The sequence below is a fragment of the Conger conger genome, chromosome 8 (assembly GCF_963514075.1).
Source record: "Conger conger chromosome 8, fConCon1.1, whole genome shotgun sequence".
Taxonomy (NCBI): Eukaryota; Metazoa; Chordata; class Actinopteri; order Anguilliformes; family Congridae; genus Conger; species Conger conger.
In genome coordinates, this window is record NC_083767.1 from 57,604,471 (window position 1) to 57,627,231 (window position 22,761).

The 22,761-nt window shown below is 46.0% G+C and overlaps 1 protein-coding gene across 4 annotated transcripts in view; it reads left to right on the plus strand.

The window, feature by feature from the left end:
* sorcs2 (sortilin-related VPS10 domain containing receptor 2) overlaps positions 1–22,761 on the plus strand; it is a 304,931-nt gene that overhangs the window by 229,245 nt on the left and 52,925 nt on the right. For all 4 annotated transcript variants that reach the window (XM_061250798.1, XM_061250794.1, XM_061250795.1 and 1 more), the window contains exons 4-7: positions 9,794–9,958; positions 12,983–13,056; positions 16,165–16,229; positions 19,816–19,934. In XM_061250798.1, the coding sequence (XP_061106782.1) occupies positions 9,794–9,958; positions 12,983–13,056; positions 16,165–16,229; positions 19,816–19,934 (423 nt within the window). The remainder of the gene's footprint in view (positions 1–9,793; positions 9,959–12,982; positions 13,057–16,164; positions 16,230–19,815; positions 19,935–22,761) is intronic.

The following is a 22,761-nucleotide window of genomic DNA, read 5'->3' on the forward strand; positions in this document are numbered from 1 at the left end:
GGCCGTATATTACGCCGTAATGGCCGCGGCGATGATGGCGAACATTTGGTTCTGTTCGCCGGACGTGCGGCCGTATTGAGTGACGGTGATTGATGGCGGGCGTAATGAGGCTGGCCGGCTGATTCCGTTAATTACAGCCGCGCAGGGTTCGTCATCGGCGGTCTGTCACGTCCCGCTCTCTCTCTCTCTCGTCCGCCTCGAGTCCGGATCACGCTGCTTTTCTATTAAAAAAAAAGAGTTTAAAAAAAAAAGAAGTGGAAATTCGCCTCCCTCCGTGGTGCGACAGAACATTTACTATTCTCCACAGACTTGTAATTGCGAGAGCACGTGCGTCTCTCTCTCAGAATCAATTTGCTGCAGGAGGGGGATCGGAAAGGGCTTGAAGTGCCGTGTGACAGAAGCGGTAATGAACTTTTGGGGCAGGAGTGAAAAATCCGCTCGCTGGAACCGGGCCCGTCTCCCATTAATTATTCTCCTTGTATAATTCAGTGTTTTTAAAGTGCTGTCATTTTTTATCAGTGTTAACAGTCTCCATATGCCTCCAATGTCTCCATCAAGAGATCCTCCCAGTTCCCGTGTAATTAACATTTTTAAATGGGGTGGGGGTGTATATCAATAATACATTTCACAAGGGCCTGACTAACCACCAACCACTGGCCATCAGTACTTTTATTTCCTTACTACTGTCTGGGACACACACTCTCTCACACACACACACACACACACACACACACACACGTACATCTGCATTTGTATATGCACAGGGGCACACAAAGCTGTGCCCACAGAAATGGACACACACGCACACTCACGCAAACACACACACGCATATACACGTGTACGCACGTCACACATCTGCATTTGTATACGCACAGGGGCACACAAAGGTGTGTGCACACACAAATGGACACACACACACACAGACACACACACAGGATTGGTTGACCTTCCAGTGAGCTTATGAAATTGCTTGCACATTTTCAGTTTCGGCAACAGACAGAGACCCTAAGAGGAGCCGTTTCCTCCCAGTTGGACTTTTATGCAGAAAGCAGATACTTCCTTTACTGTACGCATAAAGATGAAGATTCTGAATTGATCTTTATTTCCTGTCAAACATCTTTAACAACTGAAAGATTTCTTTTGATCTTGTTTGCTCAAAGCGACACCCATGAGAGAGAACAGCCAGAAAGGAGGCAAAACCAGCTCACTGTGCTGATGCGTATCTCAGTGCTGACCTGTGAGCAGCAGAGGGAGAAAAACTCAGATATAATTCAAGTGTATTGCATTAGCTGCAGAACCATTGTTTTTGTTCCTGCTGTGTGTGTATGTCTGTGCTGAGCTTTAAGCTCCCATGTCTAAGAAGCAAAAGAAGAAATATCAAAGCAGCGTTGGTGTGAAACGTGATCTCGTTAATGCTTTCCTTCCTGAGAACAGCACAATCATAACGCACTCATACGCAATTTAACTCTAAATGGTGATTGCTAATTTAGTCAAACGTGCAAAAGGGCAATCCTCCAAACAACAGATTTAATTAAATGTTTGTATCCAATTAATTGTAACATATGAATGATGCAACTAATAATATGATGAAAATCGTACAGTAAAAGTCGTAATAAAACCTTATTGCTTGGATGGAGGTATAAATGGTTAACACAACAGAGCGATTAAAACATTTATTTTGCCCTTTTTCTTTATACAGCACACTAAAAAGGGCATTTTAAAAAGAATGTATTATCACATTAATTTATTTACTTTCAGCTGAGGACACTTACAGCTGTAGGTTATTTTCCTCTTCAAGAAGAACTTTTGAATGCCCTCATTTTCTTTAAATGACATAATGGGCCAGTTTCACTGACACAGACTGCGCCTTGTCCGAGACTAACTTCAATTTTGGATGGAGATGCCCCAAATAAAACTCAATTTAGTCCGGGACTAAAAGTAACGTGTGTCCATGATCCGTGATGACAATCGTTCATCAACACTGAATGCATGGCGTTACTTGTTGAGTGTTTCGAGCGGTAAAGCTTAGCGTCTGAGCGGTAGCTCATTCTGTCAGAAGTACATGTCCAGGAGTGGTATTGTTATAACGAGAGCGCAAAGTGGGTCGCGACCTCATTACCGCTTTCACTTGACCCCCGTCCCGCGACCCCTCCGGCAAAGTTCCCGGGACAGGCCTTTGATTCCTGCGCCACACCTGCCCACCTGGTCGACCACCCGGGAGTCCCCCGGCGTCAGCAGACCCCGGGGCCCGGGGCCCGGAACCCCAACCCAACCTCTGCGGGCCTCCCTGGAAAAACGTCTGTGGATAAGTATGCGAGCCGTCGCGCGGCCTCGTCGCGGGCGGTGAGCGGTAATTGAGCGTTGCGTAAGGCCTGCTCATCAGCGCTCCCGCCGTAATCACGCGTGGCAGTTGGGCCCGCCGCGGGGTCACGTGTGCCCTGTAATTTGGGCCTCTGCGTTCTGTCGCAGGTCCTGGGGTTAAGCCCGGATCTATTTCTGGGTGTTGGTCGGTATACTTCTCCAAAAACTCTGTGGAACGGTGGGGGTGAGGGGGGGCCACAGGGAGGCGGGGGTGGCAGAGAGGATCATGGGCGCGGGGCGGGGCACGAGGGCCGGCCGGGGGGGTGTACCCTCCTCCCGCGGGAGCCCGGTTTGAGGAAACCGATTCTGACAGGCGCGGGTTCTATGGTTTATGATTCGATTTAAAGGCTGACCCCGACCAATTGCTCTTGCCTGAGCGTGATATTCCGCACAGGCAGAAACCCGGCTGCCCTCCCAAGGGGATTGCCGCGCCGCCGAACGAACGGAGAACGGCGCGGGCCCCGAAAATATTAAAGACCGTTTAAACTCTGACCCGCCCGCCCGCTGCTGCCCGCTCCCGTACTTTACCAGCAGAGCGAGCCCAGTCACAAGTCTGTCTGCTTATAAAAGCATCACTCCCCCTCAGTCGTGGTAAATACAGCAATAACTGTTTCTCCAGGAACTGATGCTGTCTTTGGGCCCTGCGCTTTTGTCTCAGTGTGCAGACAGCTCTCTCGGCTTCACAGGAATCATAAAAAATAGAATTGACATTTTTTTCCCCCCTCAACTGAAGAATAGAGATAACCCTTGCACGCATCTTTCAAGTTCGTTTCAAAGTAGAAATTCGCATTCTCGCTCTCTCTCCCTCTCTGTCTGTGTCTGTCATTTGCACTCTGTTTCTCATTCTCTGTCGTCTACTCTCTCTCTCATGGTTAGGAATGAGCAAATAGCCAATGAGTCAAACCCTCATTCATGCGAATATCTGTAGCCGGGACTGTCTCTGTCTCCCGCTCTCTCTCTCTCTCTCTCTCTCTCTCTCTCTCTCTCTGTCTCTCTCTTTCTCTCTCCCTCTCTCTCTCTGTCTCTCTCTTTCTCTCTCCCTCTCTCTCTCTGTCTCTCTCTCTAACTCTCTCTCTCTCTCTCTCTGTCTCTCTCTCTCTAACTCTCTCTCTCTCTCTGTCTCCCGCTCTCTCCCTCTCTCTCTCTCTGTCTCTCTCTCTCTCAAAGGCTGGTTAGCCGAAATGTGGCTTCACACTCAGTTCCAGGCTGCGACCGCAGGCTCTGTGTTTAACATACTCATGTGGTTCTGCTTCTCAACCTCGCATTTTCACTAAACGGCACCGAGGCCCGAGCGCCCCTGCGTGTGGGCGGGTGTGAGGGAGTTCACGTCTGCGCGCCTTCCGCACGCACGTGTGTGCGGGGCACGCAGAGGCTGCCTCTGAGGGTCGGGAAATCGGCGTTAGGGAGAGTCAGTGCGGATCGTTCGCACTCGAAGCAAAAGGAAGGGGAGACGCAGAATGCGTCTTCATCAGCCGGCAGAGACTGGAGGTCCTTGGGGTCATCGACAGCTCCTAACTCGGTAACACTAATAAGGTTCCATGACATGGCGTGAACTAATATAGTTGCCAACTAACTACTGCTGAGTAGTTAATCTGTACTCTGTTAAACTGTTAATGAATCTGTACATCACTAATCCATGTTAACAACTACATTAGTTTTGCCAATTCATATTGGAATGGAGTGAGCACTTTATTAGGTATTTATTAGACTTTTTTTTAGACTTGTTAAGTCTTCTGGTGCTGTAGCCTGTCCACTTAGAGGTTTAATGCAGTGTGTGTTCTGGGATGCTCTTCTGCATACCACTGTTGTAATGCGTGGTTATTTGTGTTACTGTCACCTTCCGGTCAGCTTTGATCTGTCTGGCTCTTGCCCTCTCTCATTAACAATATGTTTCTGCCCGTAGAACTGCTGCTCACTGGATGTTTTTTGTTTTTCGCAGCATTCTTTGCTCTAGAGACTCTAGAGACTGTTGTGTGTGACAGGCAGTTTCTCAGATACTCAAATCACCCTGTCTGGCGCCAACAATCATTCCATGGTCAATGTCACTTAGATCACATTTCTTCCCCATTCTGACATTTGGTCTTAAAAACGGCTGAACCTCTTGACCATGTCTGCATGCTTTTATGCTTTTAGTTGCTGCCACATGATTGGCCGATTAAATATTTCTATTAACAAGCTGGTGTACAGTCTATCTAATAAAGTGCTCACTGAGTGTATACTCTAATTATCGGTTCATGGTAATGCCAATGTAGAAATATTGTGTAACAAGTGTGTTAGCTACTTATTCACAAATGCATTAACTAATGAAAATTCAATGTCATGCTTAATTAATGTATTTGTCCATCATTAATCCTTGTTAACAACTACATTAGCTAATGCCATTTCATGAACCTTATTGTACAGTGTGACTCTTAAGTCTGCTGCAGGCGGGCCCTTGCTCTGGCAGCACAGACAGATGCACTGTGTCTCTAGGGCACGTTGATTTACCTCAGGGCTTGTATTCGCAGCCTCCCTTTGGAATACACTAGCGCTACATATAATAACGCGCGCGGTCGCATAATGAAAGCCACTCCAGACGCTCTCTCCGTGTCGAGATGGCCGGAGACAGCCTTGAGCTGGAGAGTCAGGCTGCCCCCTGAACCTGTGCTTTCACACATGCTTGCCTTCTGATGAAATAGTCATGTTGTGCTGCATTCCGGGTGATTTATGTGCCGGAGATTTAGCTCGAGGCCCCCGCTCACCAATCACAGAGCAGCTCTCCTAAAACGGTGTGTGAACAGCGGACGAATGTCCACGTGTTGGTGCCTAATGAGAAACGAATCAACCGTTTCGAGGCGGTGCCTGCAACCGCATGTTCTCCTGGTTGTTATTTTCACCTGAAAATTAAGCGTTATGGCCAAAGATTTGGGCCCTGTGTACCAAGTGAGGTAAGTTAACTTAACGTAATGAATGGCTTGAATTGATCACTTAAGTTCTAAGTAATAACTTATTATCATTAAAATCATAACTTAACAGGAGGGCAGGAGTGTTTCCGAGCCCTGATTCACAGAAAAGCAGTTGGGTTGATAAATTATGTTCTCTCTTATCCCTGTTTCACTCGTTCCGGTCCTAATGGACTGTGCTATTCTGCGTGCCTTTTCTCTCTGTTTACCGTATGTTTAGCAGTGCCTGATGCACATAGGCCTGCTTCCTGCGAAAACCAGAGCTGCCGATTTATGCATGAAATTGGCTGGAAAGGAATTGCACTCAAGCAAATTCCGCTTATTTAAATGAGAGCTTATTTTTTTGAGTTTTTGCCCAACATAAATACAGCAGTGAAATCAACAATGGAACCACTCTCTCATCCAGCCTGTGTGCACTCCAGCCTTCTCCAGGACAGAGGAACAGAGAAACAGAGAAACGCTGCACCATTACTGGTCAGTGAATCTTCAAGGCACAGTCTCGGTGGAACTGATAACATGGGTGAATACTTGTAGCTCAGTGATCTCATAACATCATACGGCCTTTTTCTAAACCACCTGTCACCATTTCCCAGGGCAATTAATCCTGTTTAGACCCAGACACTGTGTAGGCCAACAGAGCCAGATGGCAGCCATTTTGTATTTCCTGTTAATCGGGCCAGAGAGTGAGTTAGCTGGATAAGTTCACGTAGTAAAAACCCAGAACTTTCCAAAACTGGAGCACGGACCGAAGTAAAAACAGCTGTTCCAACTTATCCAGGTAACTGCTTTGTGCTATACCCCCCCCCCCCCCCGCTCTTGTGCTGAAGCACAGGTCTGTATACTGCCCGCTCTTCCAGGCCCCGGCCTTGAGATTATAGCTGTAGCCGGAAGTGTTTTCTTTCCAGGCTCTGCTTTCGCAGGTGTATTTTCCTCAGCCCGAGTTAAGACTGCCACTACGGTGTCACCTCCTGATTTATAGCTCCCCGTGATGCAGATGTCCTGGAGCGTGCACTTGTTTCGCACAGATTTGTCTTGTCTTTGTATTTATGTATTCGTGAATGTGTGCGCGAGTGTGTGTGTGTGTGTGTGTGTGTGTGTGTGTGTGAGTGTTTGTGTGAATGTGATTCCCACCATTCTCTGGGCTGCTATTCATTCACACCCTCCCTTTACTGCAATCAGTGGCCATCAGAGTGGGCTACACCACTGCATGCTGACTGCTTCCAAAACGTGCCCTGTATGTGTTTGTTTTTAATGAACAACATCTACTTTTAGGGGCTATAGCTCATGCGTTTCTTTGTATGTCCATTCTTCATTTTTTTTAAATGTATTTTAACTTCACTTGGTAACTTTGGCCCTCAACATTTATTAGTCCGAACAGTGTACCTCCCTCTAAAGAGGATGTCTAATGTCTGATTTGCTGGAAAAGCTACCTGTTCGAAACCAGTAGCGGCGGATTATGGTGACGCAATCACGTCCCTCTTTAAATGCACTTCACTGACACTGTGCCCAGAGTCTTCCCCTCCCAATAGCCCACCCTCCCAAACCAATCCCCCCACCCCCCGCCCACCCCCTCCATCTATAGACACAGGAAGTGGCAGGGCCCTGTTTCCCTGCACTCACAAAGACAGTAGACAATAGAAGCACTGTGCTCTTCTGCTGGGAGAAAAGTTCCAGGGAAAGTCTGGGTGGGGAACATCTTTGTTTGGAGCATCACAGGCAGATCTCCTTACAGGATGTCTCTCTCCCTCTCTCTCTCTCTCTCTCCCCCTCTCTCTCTCTCTCTCTCCCTTTCTCTCTCTCTCTCTCTCTCTCTCTCTCTTCTACTGAGCTGTTTTTCCTGTTAGCAGTCTTGTTCAGTTAGAGAAGGGGACCCGGTCACCAGAGTGATCCTCACACACAGACTCACACACAAGCACGCACGCACGCACACACACACACACACACACAGTGAGTCTCTCAGTGAGTTGAGCATCAGCGCCACCTGCAGGCAGCGGCAGGGACCCCCGAGGCCCGTCGAGGAGAGGACACATAATGGCTTGTCTGTGTTTGGGGGATCTCAGAAGGAGCTGCCAAGCAGCCATTCACTGTTTTGACCTTTTTAATCCAATTACGCTTGGCTTGGTCCGACCCGTTTCCAGCATTCCTCTGGGTCAGGAGGGCAAGGTTGTTTGTCTTCCAGGCTTATCCTCCATTTGGGCGAGGATTGGTCCTGTGTCTTCACCCAGGTGCCCAATCACAGGCTGGCACACGTGTGTGCCCAAATACGTGCTGTTTTGTTGGGATCACTTTGGACCAGTGTGTTTGAACCAGAGGCTTTACCCTGCTCTGTGTCTGACATAAGGAGGACAGTTAAGGACTGTTTCTGTTTTGCCTTTTTTTTTAATTCATTGTGTGCGGGGATTATATAACGGTTATTAATTCGGCTTTCTGAGGTTGAAGTTTTAACACTCCGAAAAACTGGTTCAGCAATTTGATTTGCAAATTGCATTGATATGAATTCTTACATCAGAAAACATTCTATTTTTGGAATTAAGTGGGCTTTTATCAACAATTACTCTCATTGAATTAATTAAGTATTACCACGGTAATTTGGAACAGGAGTGAGTTTTGAGTTTTACTTTAACAGTGAAACTATACTGCCTTTATTAATTGCAGCACCGCAACTGAATGCATTATTTCTGTAATTCAACTCTCCATAGGTGGGTGCAGAAAATAAAAAAAATAAAAAAATAATGTCAGTTTTGTAAAGCGAGTTTTGTAGTGTATTTGGGCAGTTTTCTCTAGTTGCTGTTCGATGTGTTTTTGAGGGTGTTTGGGAGCTGGATGCGTACACCCACTCTCTCTTACAAAAGGCTACCAGTGTGGCAAGATGTATCGCTCTCCCTCTCTCTCTCTCTCTCTGTCTCTCTCTCTCTCTCTAGCATTTTTGGAAATGTGTTGAAAAGATCAATAGAATCCAGAATGAAACATTAAATGAATGGATCAATAAATAAATAAATAAACAAACAAACGTATTCAAGTCTGATTTTAACGAGGGGAGCCATTCTGTCCCGTTGGAGCGCTGTTTCGACCGTGGTTGTCGTGACAGCGCGTTGCTCTCAGCGACTCCGAAAGGAACCGCCGGTTCTGTGTCTCCACCTCCGCAAAAGCCGCTGCGAACGTTTCATTTAGCACAACGTCACAGAGCGAATTCGAGTCCTCCGGCGGGGCTGGCTCGCCTCATTATTTCTGCGTTCTTCCCCCGTGTGTGTGTGTTTTTCGGCCGTTTCGGCCGTGGGGACATTCCTCTGGACTCCGGGATAGATAGGGAAGAATGGCGAGCACTCGGCGGGCGGTGACAGCTGTATGGAGCGAGAACAAACGCGACTGGCTGGCTTTTAATTGACCGTGGTGCTCACGGACGGCTGTTTAGAGCAAGTCCGCTCAGCCTTACAGGGGATATAAACAAGGACGCCAGAGCGAGGAGCCAGCGCATTTCAGGGGGGACCACACTGAGAGCTGCCCAAACCACACCACGCTGGCAGGCGTCAGACAGGAAACTGCCCCAGAGGTCCCTGTTCCTCGTGATAATAGCATCCACGTGAACCGATGGGGCTCGTACAGCATATTAAGTGTATCGTACTTAACGTCGACTGACAATCAAAAGCAAAACTGTGTTTTGGCTTAACAAAGTATGGTGAGTTCAGCTGTCAAGTTGAGTCAAATTGAGAGAAGTTAAACACTTCCCTGTACTTAATTAATAAACGCAAAGGGGCAAATATTGATTGAATCCCAGTCTTAGTATTTGTACTGGGGAGAAATCTGGCACATTATGGCATGACAAACCATGCCCACGCTTAGTGTGTGAATACATGGCCTACTAAGTGTAAAATAGATAATCAATAGAATGTCACCTCCGATTAAGCAGCCTCTTCAACTGCGGCCCAAGCAAGGCCGCTTCTTCATTAAATTACTGATGCTGTCGCTTTCCGTGAAGTGTTCCTGTTTCCTGCCCCTTACTGGAAGCTAAGTGGCTTCTGTAAGATATGCTGCGTTCTGATCATGAAGTTATACTGTACTGTTGTATGAATGTTGTCCGGTTTGATAGTAACTTAAAGGTACAATTCATTTCAGACTTCTAACGGCCAAGAGAGGAATAGCAGCAACAAACCCCTTCAAACCACAACACTATATCCCTCCCCATTCTCTGTAAACGTGCTGAGAAACGTTGAAACACCATTGGCTGTGGCAATTAGAACCAATTTTCAACCAATGAGCTTGAATTATTGTACAGTCATAGGAAGGGATTTACAATGGCCATGTAACAATGGTTTAACACAAAAATCTTACCTATTGTACCTTTAAATCTGGCAACCCGAACTGGAGATGATTCCTTTCAGAGTACTAAGCAGTATATCATCTGAATTGGATATCTGTGTCACAACACAGCACCAGGGCTTCTCGCTGACCTTTGACCCTCTGACCCCTGACCTGGATGTTCTGTGCTGCAGGTGATCCTGGTCAGTTCCTCCATTAACGAGCGGGATCAGATGCTCTTCATCAGCGTGGATGAGGGCGCGTCCTTCCAGAGGCAACCCCTCTTCTTCACCGTGGAGACGCTCCTCTTTCACCCCAAAGAGGAAGACAAGCTGCTGGCCTACAGCAAAGAGAAAAAGGTGAGCAATCGATTGCGTTGTTTTAGTCACCACTGGCAAGGTATTCGTCCAGAGCAAGGACGGGAAGGCGAGACATTGGTGGGTTTGTTATGGTCGCCACTAACCAGGTTTTGGGCCTGTATTAACCCACAGCAAGCAGAGGAGGGAGGGTGAGTCATCAGTGTGCTGTTTTAGTCACCGCTGACAACTGCTGCTCCACAATATGGCGAGAGAGGTAATGTCGTAGTTTCAGACACATTCCAGACCTGATGTGTATTTTATGTATCTCTGATGGTCAGGGAGCAGATGCTGCCCTGTCTACCCGACACGGGAGCCATCATGGACGCCTGCGCTGTCCTCCGTGACTGCGAATGGGCTGCAGGTGGTTGCGCTGCGATGAGTCATGTCTCACCAGGAGTGCCGTGTTTAACGAGCTCCTCCTGGTGCCTTTAACAACACCCCAGAGGCTTCCTGGAGGAACATCTGTTTATTTTGTCACCTCTTCAAAGTTGCGTTGCTCTTGGGGGGGGGGGGGGAGGAAGCCATTTTGTGCTTTCATATTTGTTTTCAGCCGCTAATTTAGTCATCTCTTGACATACGCTTGCTTGAAATCAATGGACCATTAACTGATTGAGTAGAATGCGGTTGTGTATTAATTCAGATGAATAGCTTGAATGTGGAGCACCTAATTACTGACTTCCCAAGGACAAACAACACATTGAAGACTTCATCTTTGACTTTTGCTCTCAACTTTTGCTCAAAACAAAACAAAACAAAACAAACAAACAAAATAACTTAATTTTCATACACTATACTACCGATGACATAACAATCTAAATGATGAATAACCCAAGGGGGGGGGGGGGGGGGGGGATGGGGGGGATAATGTCTTAAAAGAGAATTTCATAATTGATACAATTAAATTACACAGTTAAATACTATTACATTTGAATCCATTCTGACTGTAGTAGAACAACAGGAGTAGATAATTGTTACTAGATTGCTTTGAATTAACATTCTATTGGCCAATACATGCGTCTACATTTTGGCAACCAATATCATTTCTTTGTGACAGATAATACAGTGCAAATACCCAAGTAATCACAAGTAAATGTGTTTTTTACAGTTATATACCTCATCTCTCATAATCAATATTTAGTTTCCATTGAGTACTGTGTATACAAGGGGAATATGATTGCTGTCAAACAAAGTCAACAGTTTTCTTTATTTGCAAATTAGCCAGACTTTGTATACACATGTAAGACTAATCCACAAAAATGATGTGATGGGGAAGATGAGATTTTACAGGCTGGTTGTGAAACATTCTTCTCACAGTTTCACTGTAGCAGCCTCAGTCTCTGTCATGTACAGTAATGGTACATGGCTGGTCACAGTAGAATGGTAAATGGTTGGCATTTATATAGCGCCTTTATCCAAAGCGCTGTACAATTGATGCTTCTCATTCACCCATTCATACACACCAACGGCGATTGGCTGCCATGCAAGGCGCCGACCAGCTCGTCAGGAGCATTTGGGGGTTAGGCGTCTTGCTCAGGGACACTTCGACACACCCAGGGCAGCCCTCCAACTGCCAGACAACTGGTCTTACCACCTGAGCCAATGCAGAAGGTTATTCAGTTATGCAGTATACAACTTGAGAAGTATTTAACTTTTTGTGGAAAGTGATTCTATTTCCAGTTTTAAAAATGGTACTTTTTGAAGAGGAAGGCCATCAAGATGAAAGGTTTCTTCAGGGACCTACTTAGACCTACTTAATCCAAGGCACTCAACTTTATGGAAGGAAATTACAAATCTGTTAGATTCATTTAAAGAAATGACTTCAAGTATTGACATTTTGCCTTCATCAGCATGGGCTGTATACAGCACAGTAGATCATAATAATATTGTATTTTATTTATTAAGCAGATGCATTTAACATGCTGGAGATACCAGAAGTTTCCACCTGCGAATGAAACCACAACACTAGTCAAACAAGTCAAATTCCCTAAGAACCGAGATGAACTGTAGGTGAACTGTAGTCACAACCCTGACACAATGGAAAAACCTGGGCTGTCTCAGAACGTGGACTGTTGACGGATGGGGTGCTAACCACAGTGGACATTGCAGACATGGCTCACTCCCAGTTGTCACCGGCGTTTAGAAGCCACGTCGTCCTAAAAGAGGATTTTGTCATTTTCAAATAACATCTCACAGTTCAGTCTGGCTGGGCCCTTCGACTTTACGTCAGAATCTGGCAACCGCCTTTTTTTCTGGATGCGTGCGCGCAATTTTTGGTTTGGCTGCCGAAGATGACGTACCTCACCACTGCTCACGGCCATTGACGTCTAGCGTATTGGCAAGTTCATTATCCGTATTATGTGTGGAAGCCACTGGCAACACTCGTGCCCTGGTCATTTGATGCTGTAGTTAAGGATCCCAGTGTGCGCAGTTCAGCGCGGGGCTTGATGTGTGGGCTCGATGGTTTAAGCAGGATTACAAATTCGTTCACAGGCCTGTCAGTTATTAAACTGGGATATTGGGAAAGAAGTGAAGAACGGGGGATACACACTATTTCCTGGGCTGAAGAAAGAGCTGAATGAGTTAGAGAACTTTCGTAGTTGTGGTCCTCGGAGAAAGCAGCTGTTAAAGGCCTTGTTTCCCCTTCAAGTTGCAGTTCAAATGTGCGGGATACTGTTGGCGAAATCGATAGCTTTTCATTATGCGGGAAGATCAATGATGCACAAAAACTGGAGCGAAGTGCGCTGGAGTTATGAGAGATTAATAAGGGGGGGGGGGGGGGGGGGGCGGGGTGGAGTGGTAATGTTGAGCGAGGATATTCACGAGCGGCAAATTGTTTTTCGGCTAAAACGCTTGACGCTGCCGAATGCGCTGACAGACTATAATACAAGAGGCAAGCCGTTTACCCCCTGCCAGGGGCACGTTGATGGAAAAGGATGCCGCTCTGCATCTTCTGTTCAGCTTTGTGTCGTATTTGTATGCACGCAGGTTACGATTAACAGAATTGTTTATTCTTCTGGTTTTCAGCTGTATGTATCCACGGACCTGGGGAGAAAATGGACCTTACTGCAGGAACGTGTTACCAAGGATCGGATTTTCTGGTGAGGTTCTCATTTATTTTCCCTGCTGAAAAAAAACTGCTCAAACTACGCTTTGAAGCAGCTGGTAGCCAGTTGACCAGTTTAGACCGGCTCCCAGCTCGACATGGTTTAGCTAGCTGACCAGTTCAGACCATCTCCCAACTTGACATGGTTTGACCAGCTCAAGCTATGTTTTGAAACAGTTGGTCAACCAGCTTCCAGCTCAGACAAACTACCAGCACTAGCCAGTTGAGCAGCTCATACCCAGCTAGACCAGCTTTATGACCAACTTAGCCATGGTGGTTGACCAGCTCATACACACCTAGACGTGGCTCACACCAGCTCAATCTTCCTGCTGGTCAAGCTGGCATAGCTAGATTTTACAGCAGGGTTGGTCTTCTGTCATACCTACTTTCCCGAGAGTGATGTCAGGCAGTGTCATGAAGTGCTCACCTCTGACTCTTTGACCACACTGCTCAGCCGGTGGACTTCAGAGTGAAAATAACGGATGGTCAACAGCATAATGAGCATTAGCGGAGGGCTAATGTGTGCTCTCCAGTTTTGACATGGCAGTATTTTTTAGGAGCAGTGTGACAGGCTCAGGGGTTTTCAGTATTGTGGCAGATTGCACTGTTTAATGTGGTTTAATGCATTCACACAAAACGCAGGAGCTGTTTTCCAGTGTCCTGTTCAAGGTGTTCACAAACAGAAGGAAAGGAATGTCTACTGAAGGTCAAGGAAAAACGTGTTCGCTGCTCTCACTGAAAATTGTTTGTGGCCTGAATTTTATGGATCAGTGAATTGAAGCCCAGGAGTTTTGAGACATGGACAGTATGATTTATTTCCTTTTGTGTACAAATCGTAACTGGCTTGAGCTGGTAAAGCCAAATCTTCTCTAAAAATACCTTTCTGTGGAGAAATCACTGCTACTGCTTTAACCCATTGGGTTCGTGAGTGTAGCAATTCTGTCAAAAAATTTAAGAAACAAACTCAAATGAGTATGATAATTAAAGTATACTCTAGGGCTGTTCAACCCTGTTCCTGGAGATCTACCTTCCTGTAGGTTTTCACTTCAACCCTAACTAAGCACACCTCATTCAACTGCTAATTAGTGGAATGAGATGTCCCAAATTAAGGTTGAAATGAAAATCTACAGGATTGCCGATGCTCTAGATTCTGGAAAGCCTCTGCCTCTGAAGAACTTGGTGACTTAATCCTGTCGCACAGTGCAGAATAAGCTGATTGTTGAATTTGGAATGCAAATATCCTCCTTGGTGGCTTTTACAGTACACCTCTGAAGAAATGAGACTTGGAAGTCAATCCCTATAAATCAAATGCACATTCATGACTAAAGAAGTACCGCCAAGGAGGGTGGTCTGCTGTTACCCATGCAGCACGGTTATTGGCTCTTATTTTTATGTTCCTGCTCTCTGACGGCTAGTTTTAGTGCCCATTAAATGGTGAATCTGCCGCAAAGGTCTTCTGCCAATCACATAAAATCTGATGTAAATAAAATAAAATCCCACGTGGCTAATACTACCACCAAGCACTTTCTCAGGCAGCTGGAGAACAGAGAAATGGAACACACAGAGAAAGCAGAAAATGGACACCGAGAGAGCAGAGGAAGATAGTTGATGAACACTGAGAGAACAGAATACATTGAGTGTAAAGGAACACTAAGAGAGCAGAATACTCTGAGCGTAAAGGAGCTGAGGAACATTAAAAGAGCAGAATACTCAGAGAGCCGAGGAACACTGAGAGAACAGAATACTCAGAGAGCCGAGGAACATGAAAAGAGCAGAATTATGAGAGAGTAAAGGAACACTAAGAGAGCAGAGGAAAACTAAGAGAGCAGAATACTCAGAGAGCCGAGGAACACTTAGAGAGCTGATGAACACTGAGAGAACAGGATACTTGGGAGAGGAAAGGAACACGAAGAGAACACAATTCTCACAGTTCAGGAACACCGAGAGCAGAATACTGAGAGAGGTGAACACTGAGGGACAGAGGAACAATGAGAGAATACTGAGAGAGCTGAAAAAAAGAGCAGGCATGCCTTGACATTTATTTTTATATTTACATTATTTCATTTGGCGGATGCCTTTGTCCAAGATTATTTATTTATTTGCACATGCAAATAACAATAGTAACCACAGAGAGACCAGAATACTGAGGGCTTCAATTGAAAAGAGAAAATCTCCTGCAAATGCGGCCGAAGAATTATCTATACCAGTGTGCAGAGCTTTCTGGAAAAGGCATTGTTCAATGCACACATACACTCACAAACTTCTACATACTGTATGTACACATGCACACAAAAATACACACACATGCACTCACCCACACGCATACAGACACACACACACACACACAAACACTCATGCATGTATGCACAGGCATGCATTCAGGCACACACACACACACACACACACACATACACACACACACACACACACTCACACAGACACACACACACACTCACACACACACACACACTGCCCCCTCATCTCTCTCCAGGCTCTAGACTGGTAATTGCTTGTAAAGAGAGCTTTATTGGAACACTAATGGACTTTTTATACCACAACTCAATCTTTTAACAAGCAAGAGATAGTCCACAGGCCAGGCTGCTGACTCCTAATCAGATTAGCTTTATGGGCGAGCGAACACAAGAAGTAAGGACACTGTTAATGGAATGCAGTTTATTTGTGAGGCCGGTTTTCCATACCATAAAGGTCAAAGCCCCATTATACAGCATGTCCTTTTATTAACAAAATGTCAGCCAGAGGTATTCAGGATTATTCAATTATTCAAAATGTTTCCCCTTGGTCATTAGTAACGGGTTTATGTGGTTTATACAGTAGCTAAACTCAGTAGAATGCTAATTTGATTTGCCCTAATTTGTGCTACACCGAGTCTGTTTGCCTTTTACTCCAATATTTTCAGGGTACATGGCGCTGGGGGTTCAAGCCTGTGGTGGGCCCGTTCATACGCACTTGAGCAGGTTGCTTAAAGTATCCGGCCTCAGTAAACGTCCAGCTGTATACACGAACATACAATGTCTTGAAAGTTGTGGTACCTCTTAAGCAAAGTGCTCAATCAGACACTAATGTAATAATCCCTGTGTTCTAGGTCTGTGGCTGGTGTGGATGTGGACCCTGACTTGGTGCATATGGAGATGCAGGACACAAGTGGAGGTAATGTATGATTCTTGGTGCTTGACTGAGACCCGGAAGGTTAGTGGTTCAAGCTCGGGTGTAGGCACGATAATATCTGTGCAGCTGAGCCAGGCTTAACCCCAAGGGGGATTGTCCCCTGCGTAGACTAATCAACTGTAAATCACTTTGGATAAAAAAAAACGCCAGATAAATGACTAATGTAATGCGAGTGTGTCTATGATTTTAAGTGCAAGCATATGCGTGCTGTGTAAAGCCAAAGGCCCTCTCCACATTTTTGCCTCAGCCTCTTTGGCCTTTACTCACTAACCCCCCCCACCCCATTCCCGTCCTTAGATTAGCTCTAACATAACTCATCATCAAACCTCCTTTCTTTCCCTCTCCTGTACACGCACGCACACGTCCAATTAACCGGCCCGGGTTTGAAGAAGCAAGGTTGCGATTGGACCTCGTTAAGAGGTCAGGATGCGGGTCGCGGCTGTGGCCCGAGATTAGACCCTCCCGTTCACAGGGGGGCTGTATCTCAGCTCTGGGGAGCGGAAGCCCGTGCCTGCAGATTCAGACGCGCACCTGACCTCCTGCTGATTACTCGCAGCGCATCAGCGCTGACCCTGACAGGAGAGGGGGAGAGGGGTTCACGGTGTCACGGCGTGATTGACCGATGTGGGGAGGCCCGACAGAAATCGGGTTTAGCCGCTGAATCTTCCATTAATCTCAGCCATCATATAGGAGTCTGAGTGAGTGATGAAGGTAGCCAGAGAAAGAGGGCAGAATCCCCGCTCTTGGGGGGATCAGGCTGTGATTGATTGTGATGGCGCCCCGGGCAGACAGCTGAACAAATATGAAGTCGAAGACGAGCGTCCGCAAAGGGTTCGGAGATAGCGGGCGAAGCCGTGCATAACGCAGAGCTCGTTTGAGATCCTCGCCGGTCTTTATGACGGGTCGACCGGCTGACCTGCTGCCTTTGGTTCCGCGAACAGGAACGGGCAATCCAGGTGTATTAAAGAGCAGGTAAACTACAACTGCAACTGCATGGCATTGGTCCACACAACAAAGCAAAACAAAGTTTCCACTTAGTTACATGACACATTCAGATGGTGGGTATGTGTAATACATTACATTACATTACTGGCATTTGGCTGACGCTTTTATCCAGAGCGATTAGACTATAACAGTTTACAGTTGATTACAGTTGATTAGACTAAGCAGGAGACAATCCTCCCCTGGAGCAATGCAGGGTTAAGGGCCTTGCTCAAGGGCCCAACGACTGTTATTGTGGCTACACCGGGGATCAAACTGCCGACCTTGCAGGTCCCAGTCATGTACCTTAACCACAATGCTACAGGCCACCTATAATACATGGAGAGAGAGACTGAGAAAGAGACAGAGAGCGAGTGTTAATACACCATGGTGTATGCGCTCTAATACACCATCCAGGTGTATCAGGTAACCTAGAACAACATCTGCATGGCATTGGTCCACAGGAAAAAAATACCAACCAAGATTCCACCTTGTTATATGACACAGACATTGGATGGTATCTGTACTACACGAAGAGAGAGACTGAGAGAGGCAGAGAGACAGAAAGGGAGAGAGAGAGATAGAGAGAGAGGGAGAGAGAGAGGGAGAGGGAGAGAGTGAAAGGCAGAGAGGGAGAGAGAGAGAGAGAGAGAGAAAGTTGAGTCAGGCATGTGGGAGACAAGCTGCTGCCCCTTCATGTCGAGGTTAGGCGATGGCAGCTGGTGAAGATGGTGCAGTGAAGGGCACCTCTGCGGCACAATGGCCGTTTCCCCTCTGGGCATCGCCCACAGCCTCTCTGACCAATGGGATGCATGACCCGCTCTGACCACAGCCAGCCCGGGCCTCCGATTGGCCCAAAAACTGAGAGACACTGTCCATCTCATCAGCCCTCCTGCCTCCGTAAAAAAATGTATCGGCTGATATGGTGAATGATTTATAGGTTGGGATTTTGAATTATTCATCTGCTAAGATTTGAATGATTTATTAACTAAGCAGACAGGCGTGCGTGTGTGTGCATACGGCGGTCGGTCGTAAAATGACAGACACATCAAATCCCGGCATCATGTCGAATTTCATCATCCCTGCTCGGTTCTCTAGGTAGACTCCAGAGGTATGACTGCACGCATTATGATCAAACAAACGTGCAATTGTTTTGGCCTCAGGATTCGTGCCATCTCCTCCTTGGACACTGATTTCAGTTGGCTTTGCTGAGGAGGTTTGTTTGGATTTGCAGTGGCCATTGCTAGGATTTAACTCCTGGCTAAATTCCCAACCTAAATTTACTTTTTTCCCAAACTAATGACATCACTTTTTTATTTTCCTTAAGTTCTTCTCATTCCACATCATGCTCTAGTCGTCCTTTTGGGGCGAATGGCGGTGGGTACATATGTGTACATGTGTGTATGTGGGGTCATTTGTTTGTCTGTGTGTGGGTCTGTGTGTGCGTGTGTGAGCGTGTGGGTGTGTGTGTTTCTGTGAGTATAACGTCGATGCCCTTACTATATTGCTTATATATACTTATACATTATATATACTTCCTGCCAAACAAGTATTCTATACTTTCTCTGGAATACATTTTGCACTAAAAAGTACAAAAGTTTCTATTCTCATTTGACCATCACTTCTCACAAAGTTTAAGTTAAGCCTTTACATGTCCAATTAGTTTTTTCGTATGTTGTTTCATTAAATCTCCATTGGTTTCAGGAAATTAGGCTGGTTGCTTGTTGGAGTGAAAAAAGCAATGAAAGCACAACTATAAAAATAGAAAGAACAGCAATCATAAATAAAGCATCATGGAGAGAGAATTCTTTTATTTACTTTTTCCTCCAACTGTTTGCTGCGTGACTTGACAATTCTTTTAAAAAAAAGATGCTGAGTTTCAGTCACTGGTGCTGATGCAGCTGTTGTGTGATATTGAACAAAGTTATTTTTATGACAGCAGTCTCCCCCTCGTCCTTTTAAATAAGTCCTCTGCTCGTCGGACGACAGAGAGATGGCCTGCACTCTGATGCTCTGCCCATCCCCCATCTGAGGTTCTCATGTGTCCAGGGGCACCATCAGAGTTGGGGGGTAGAAAGTTAGGACAATTCCAATGTAAGAGCTTCTGTTCAACATCGCTCCTCTGCTCGTGAATCCTTCTTATGTGCCTCCTAACATCCCAGGACCCTGACTGACAGAGGCCCTCAACAGTTATCCCTGCTGACAAAAACAGCTGAAACTAGGTTGAAACAGCTGGCGGCTAGTTGACCAGTTCAGACCAGCTCCCAGCTCGGCATGGTTTAGCTGGTTGCCCAGCTTGACTTGGTTCGACCTGCTCAAGCTCTTCTGAAACACTCGCTGATTGACCAGCTCATATCCAGCTAGACCAATTTTATGACCGGCTTGGTCATGTTGGTCGACCAGCTCACACCCAGCTAGACCAGCTTATGACCAGCTTGACCAGCTCAATTTTCATGCTGGTCAAGCTGGCATAGCTGGATTTTTCAGCAGGGATTAAAACATAGGGGTCCCAGAAGATCCTACCATTGCCTTCACCTCCTAGCTCATACCCAAACTTTCTCCCTTTAATTCCCCTCTGTTTCTGCAGGCTTCCTGTACGTGACCTGCCTCATACAGAACTGTTCTGACAAAATGGTCACCGCGCAGTTCCTGGGGAAGATTGACCAGAACTCGCTATCCGTTCAGGACGACTACATATTCGTGAAGGTAAATTAATTCACAGGAAATGGTCCGCTGGCACTGCTTTTCTCAATCGGTAGTTTGAGTCTTTGCGTTTTTGTAGGTAAGTATTATAACACAAAAGGGACAAGAAGGATGCTGCCATAGCTTAGAGCTACAGATTTGAAATGCACTGCTTACCCCAGAAGACTTCACTGAATTCCAGAAAGTTTTGCTCAAGCCCAGCACATTTGTTTTATGCCAGCCCTCAACTGTCAGCAGTATTAACGCTGTTTCCTCTCAGGGAGTAGAGCTGCTTGCAGAAAGCCCCAGATTCCACAAACAGTAAATGTTTGCTGTGCTAATACCCCCAAATCCCCACATTTCCAGTAGCTGAGTCCTAGGTTTTCACTGCCATTTTGAAACATTTCGGATCTTCTCAAATTGTCATCTGGGTCCGATTAGCTTGTATGTTTTTGTTTTTATCTGATCAGATGGAGGGCTGTGGAGCACCGCCCTTTCTGAGAATCTTAGATCCATATGTCACGTATGGAACCAAAAAGTAAACTGTATTCTCCGGTCATCCACTACAGCGGTCTTCCTCGGTTCACCAGGTCTTTTGACATAATTGAGTTCACCAGTTGTGTTTTTATTGTCAGTAATGAACCAAACTATTGGCTCGGGCATGCCCAGGGTTTTTGCAATGTTCCTGATTGATTGATTTTAATTTCTGAGCCTTGTGACAGCCAGCTTAATTTGCATGGAAACTGCTGTCATCACACCCCAACAACAATCTCTGAAGCCAATTGCAAAGTCTAGAATCAAGACTAGACATCAGCAGCTCCCGTCTGCATTCACTAACAACAAAAATGAACACACTTGCCTAATGATGCACATCTGGGAAGCCAATTCAACAAATACTTGTAATACCTTAAAATGGGGGCACCATGTACAAAAGGTGCTGTCATGTCTAAGCGGCTCATCCAGTGCGGATGTAAATACCCTCAAATTAAAGCTGACAGTCTGCACTTCAACCTCATTGTCATTGTTTCCTTTCAAACTCAAAGTGCTAGAGAACCAAAATAACAAAAAATGTGTCACTGTCCAATGTATTATGTTAGTCACACTGAATTTTTTATTTTATTTTTTTGGTCTGTGTGTGTTTCTTTTTCTCTTTTTTTTACGCAAAGGTGAAAATCAATAGGGATACATTTTTTTCAAAGTTGAATTTAGTTGGAAGGCAGCTTTTCTGGAGGAACACACTGTGAATAAACTAGCAGATGTGATGGAATCCTAACAGCTTTAATTAATCATTCATCATAGAAGTATCATTTTCGTGAACTTTGTACATTCAGCTATTACTTATAAATGAGTCGACGCATTCAAGGCAAGGCTATTTCCCCAGGACTGATGGATCTGGGGGCATGTTGGGGGCCATGTCCGAGAGACATCAGGCCCACACAGCCCCTGCAGACCACAGAGCTTCAAAGAAACCAGACCTGATGCAAGGCATGAAGGGAAATGTAGTTAAAATATTCTTACCAAGGCATCAAAGAGTATTATGGTTCCTAGAAAACTGTTGTTCTTCCAAACATGTGTAAAGCAGTCACTGGGACAAAGGCTGCTCAGTGTAATACTTTAAACACAGCTGCAAGACTAATCACAGTAAAATACTGCATCATATGTCTTGTCAGATTTTTTTCCCAGGCCTCCACGGTTTACAGACTTTAATGTCAACACCATATAGAAATGCCATATTCTCTCTTTGCTTCTCAGACACTCCTATCCAGGTCGTCTGACCTTCTTTTTCCCTTTCTTTTTCTTCTTACGTGGCTAATGAAGGGTTAAAGCCTCCCTGGAGGTCACAACAGCTGTGTCCCATCCAGTATCTGAGTTTCCAGTCCTCAGGTTACAGACATACTTTTCCTTGCCACCACTGCTTCAAACTGTCTATCCTGCAAAGTTAAAGGCCTTGAAAGTTTAGCTGCTTAGTTTTTTAGTTTTTTTTTTTAAGCATAATTTTCTGGGTCTGGCTCAGCCCTGCTGTGGGCTGTTGCAGGACCCGAGCATTCCTCTGGCTGCCCGTCCTCAAGGTCTCCAGACTGCTGCCTGTCTGCCTGGGAGAGCCAGCCTGGACAGGCCCGGGACGTAGCGCGCACGCTAAAGGGAGACAGGCCCCTCTGTCCGCGCGGTCGGGAGTGTCGGGGCCCCGTGTTGGTGTTGGCACGCGCGCGCGCTCGCTAACCCCGCGGCGGGAGGGAGAAAAAAGACAAACACGCAGGCATTAAATTTAGCTGAGGAAATGGAAGAGTTGAACAGTGATTCATGTGCTCTCCTGCGTTTACAATTACCGGAAAGTTCCGCACAGCCACCTCCCACATAACCACCCTCCCACAGAAGTGACCTACCGGATTATCCTCCGCCCTCATTTAAATGCTAATGCTTATCGCTAATTGAGATTGACAGTCCTGGCAAAGTGCTAACTTTTGTACAAGTGAGGTACATTAAAGGTACATTCATGCTCTGTGCTCTGGGTGCAAGCTCATCAGACCTCCCCCACTGTATAGGATTGACTGCGTGTGTTCACCGCAGGAACGAAGCGACTTGATGAACGATTTCAACATTGAATATTCATATTTTCTCAGCTGCCGCGTTTATTATAATTGTGACCGTTTTATCTGACCTTTCGTGTTTCCACCTCCCCTCTGGTGCTGTCGAAAGTCTGTTCTGTGGGAGTTTGTTGTAATAATATTCTGGGAGTATTTTGCCCAGAGGCTTGGTTAGTGTGTGTTTTGACTGCTGTTTGATAGATTTTCAGTTCTGCTGCTCTCCATTGGGCTGGAGCACAGGGCCCTTATGGGTGTGCTCAGGCAGC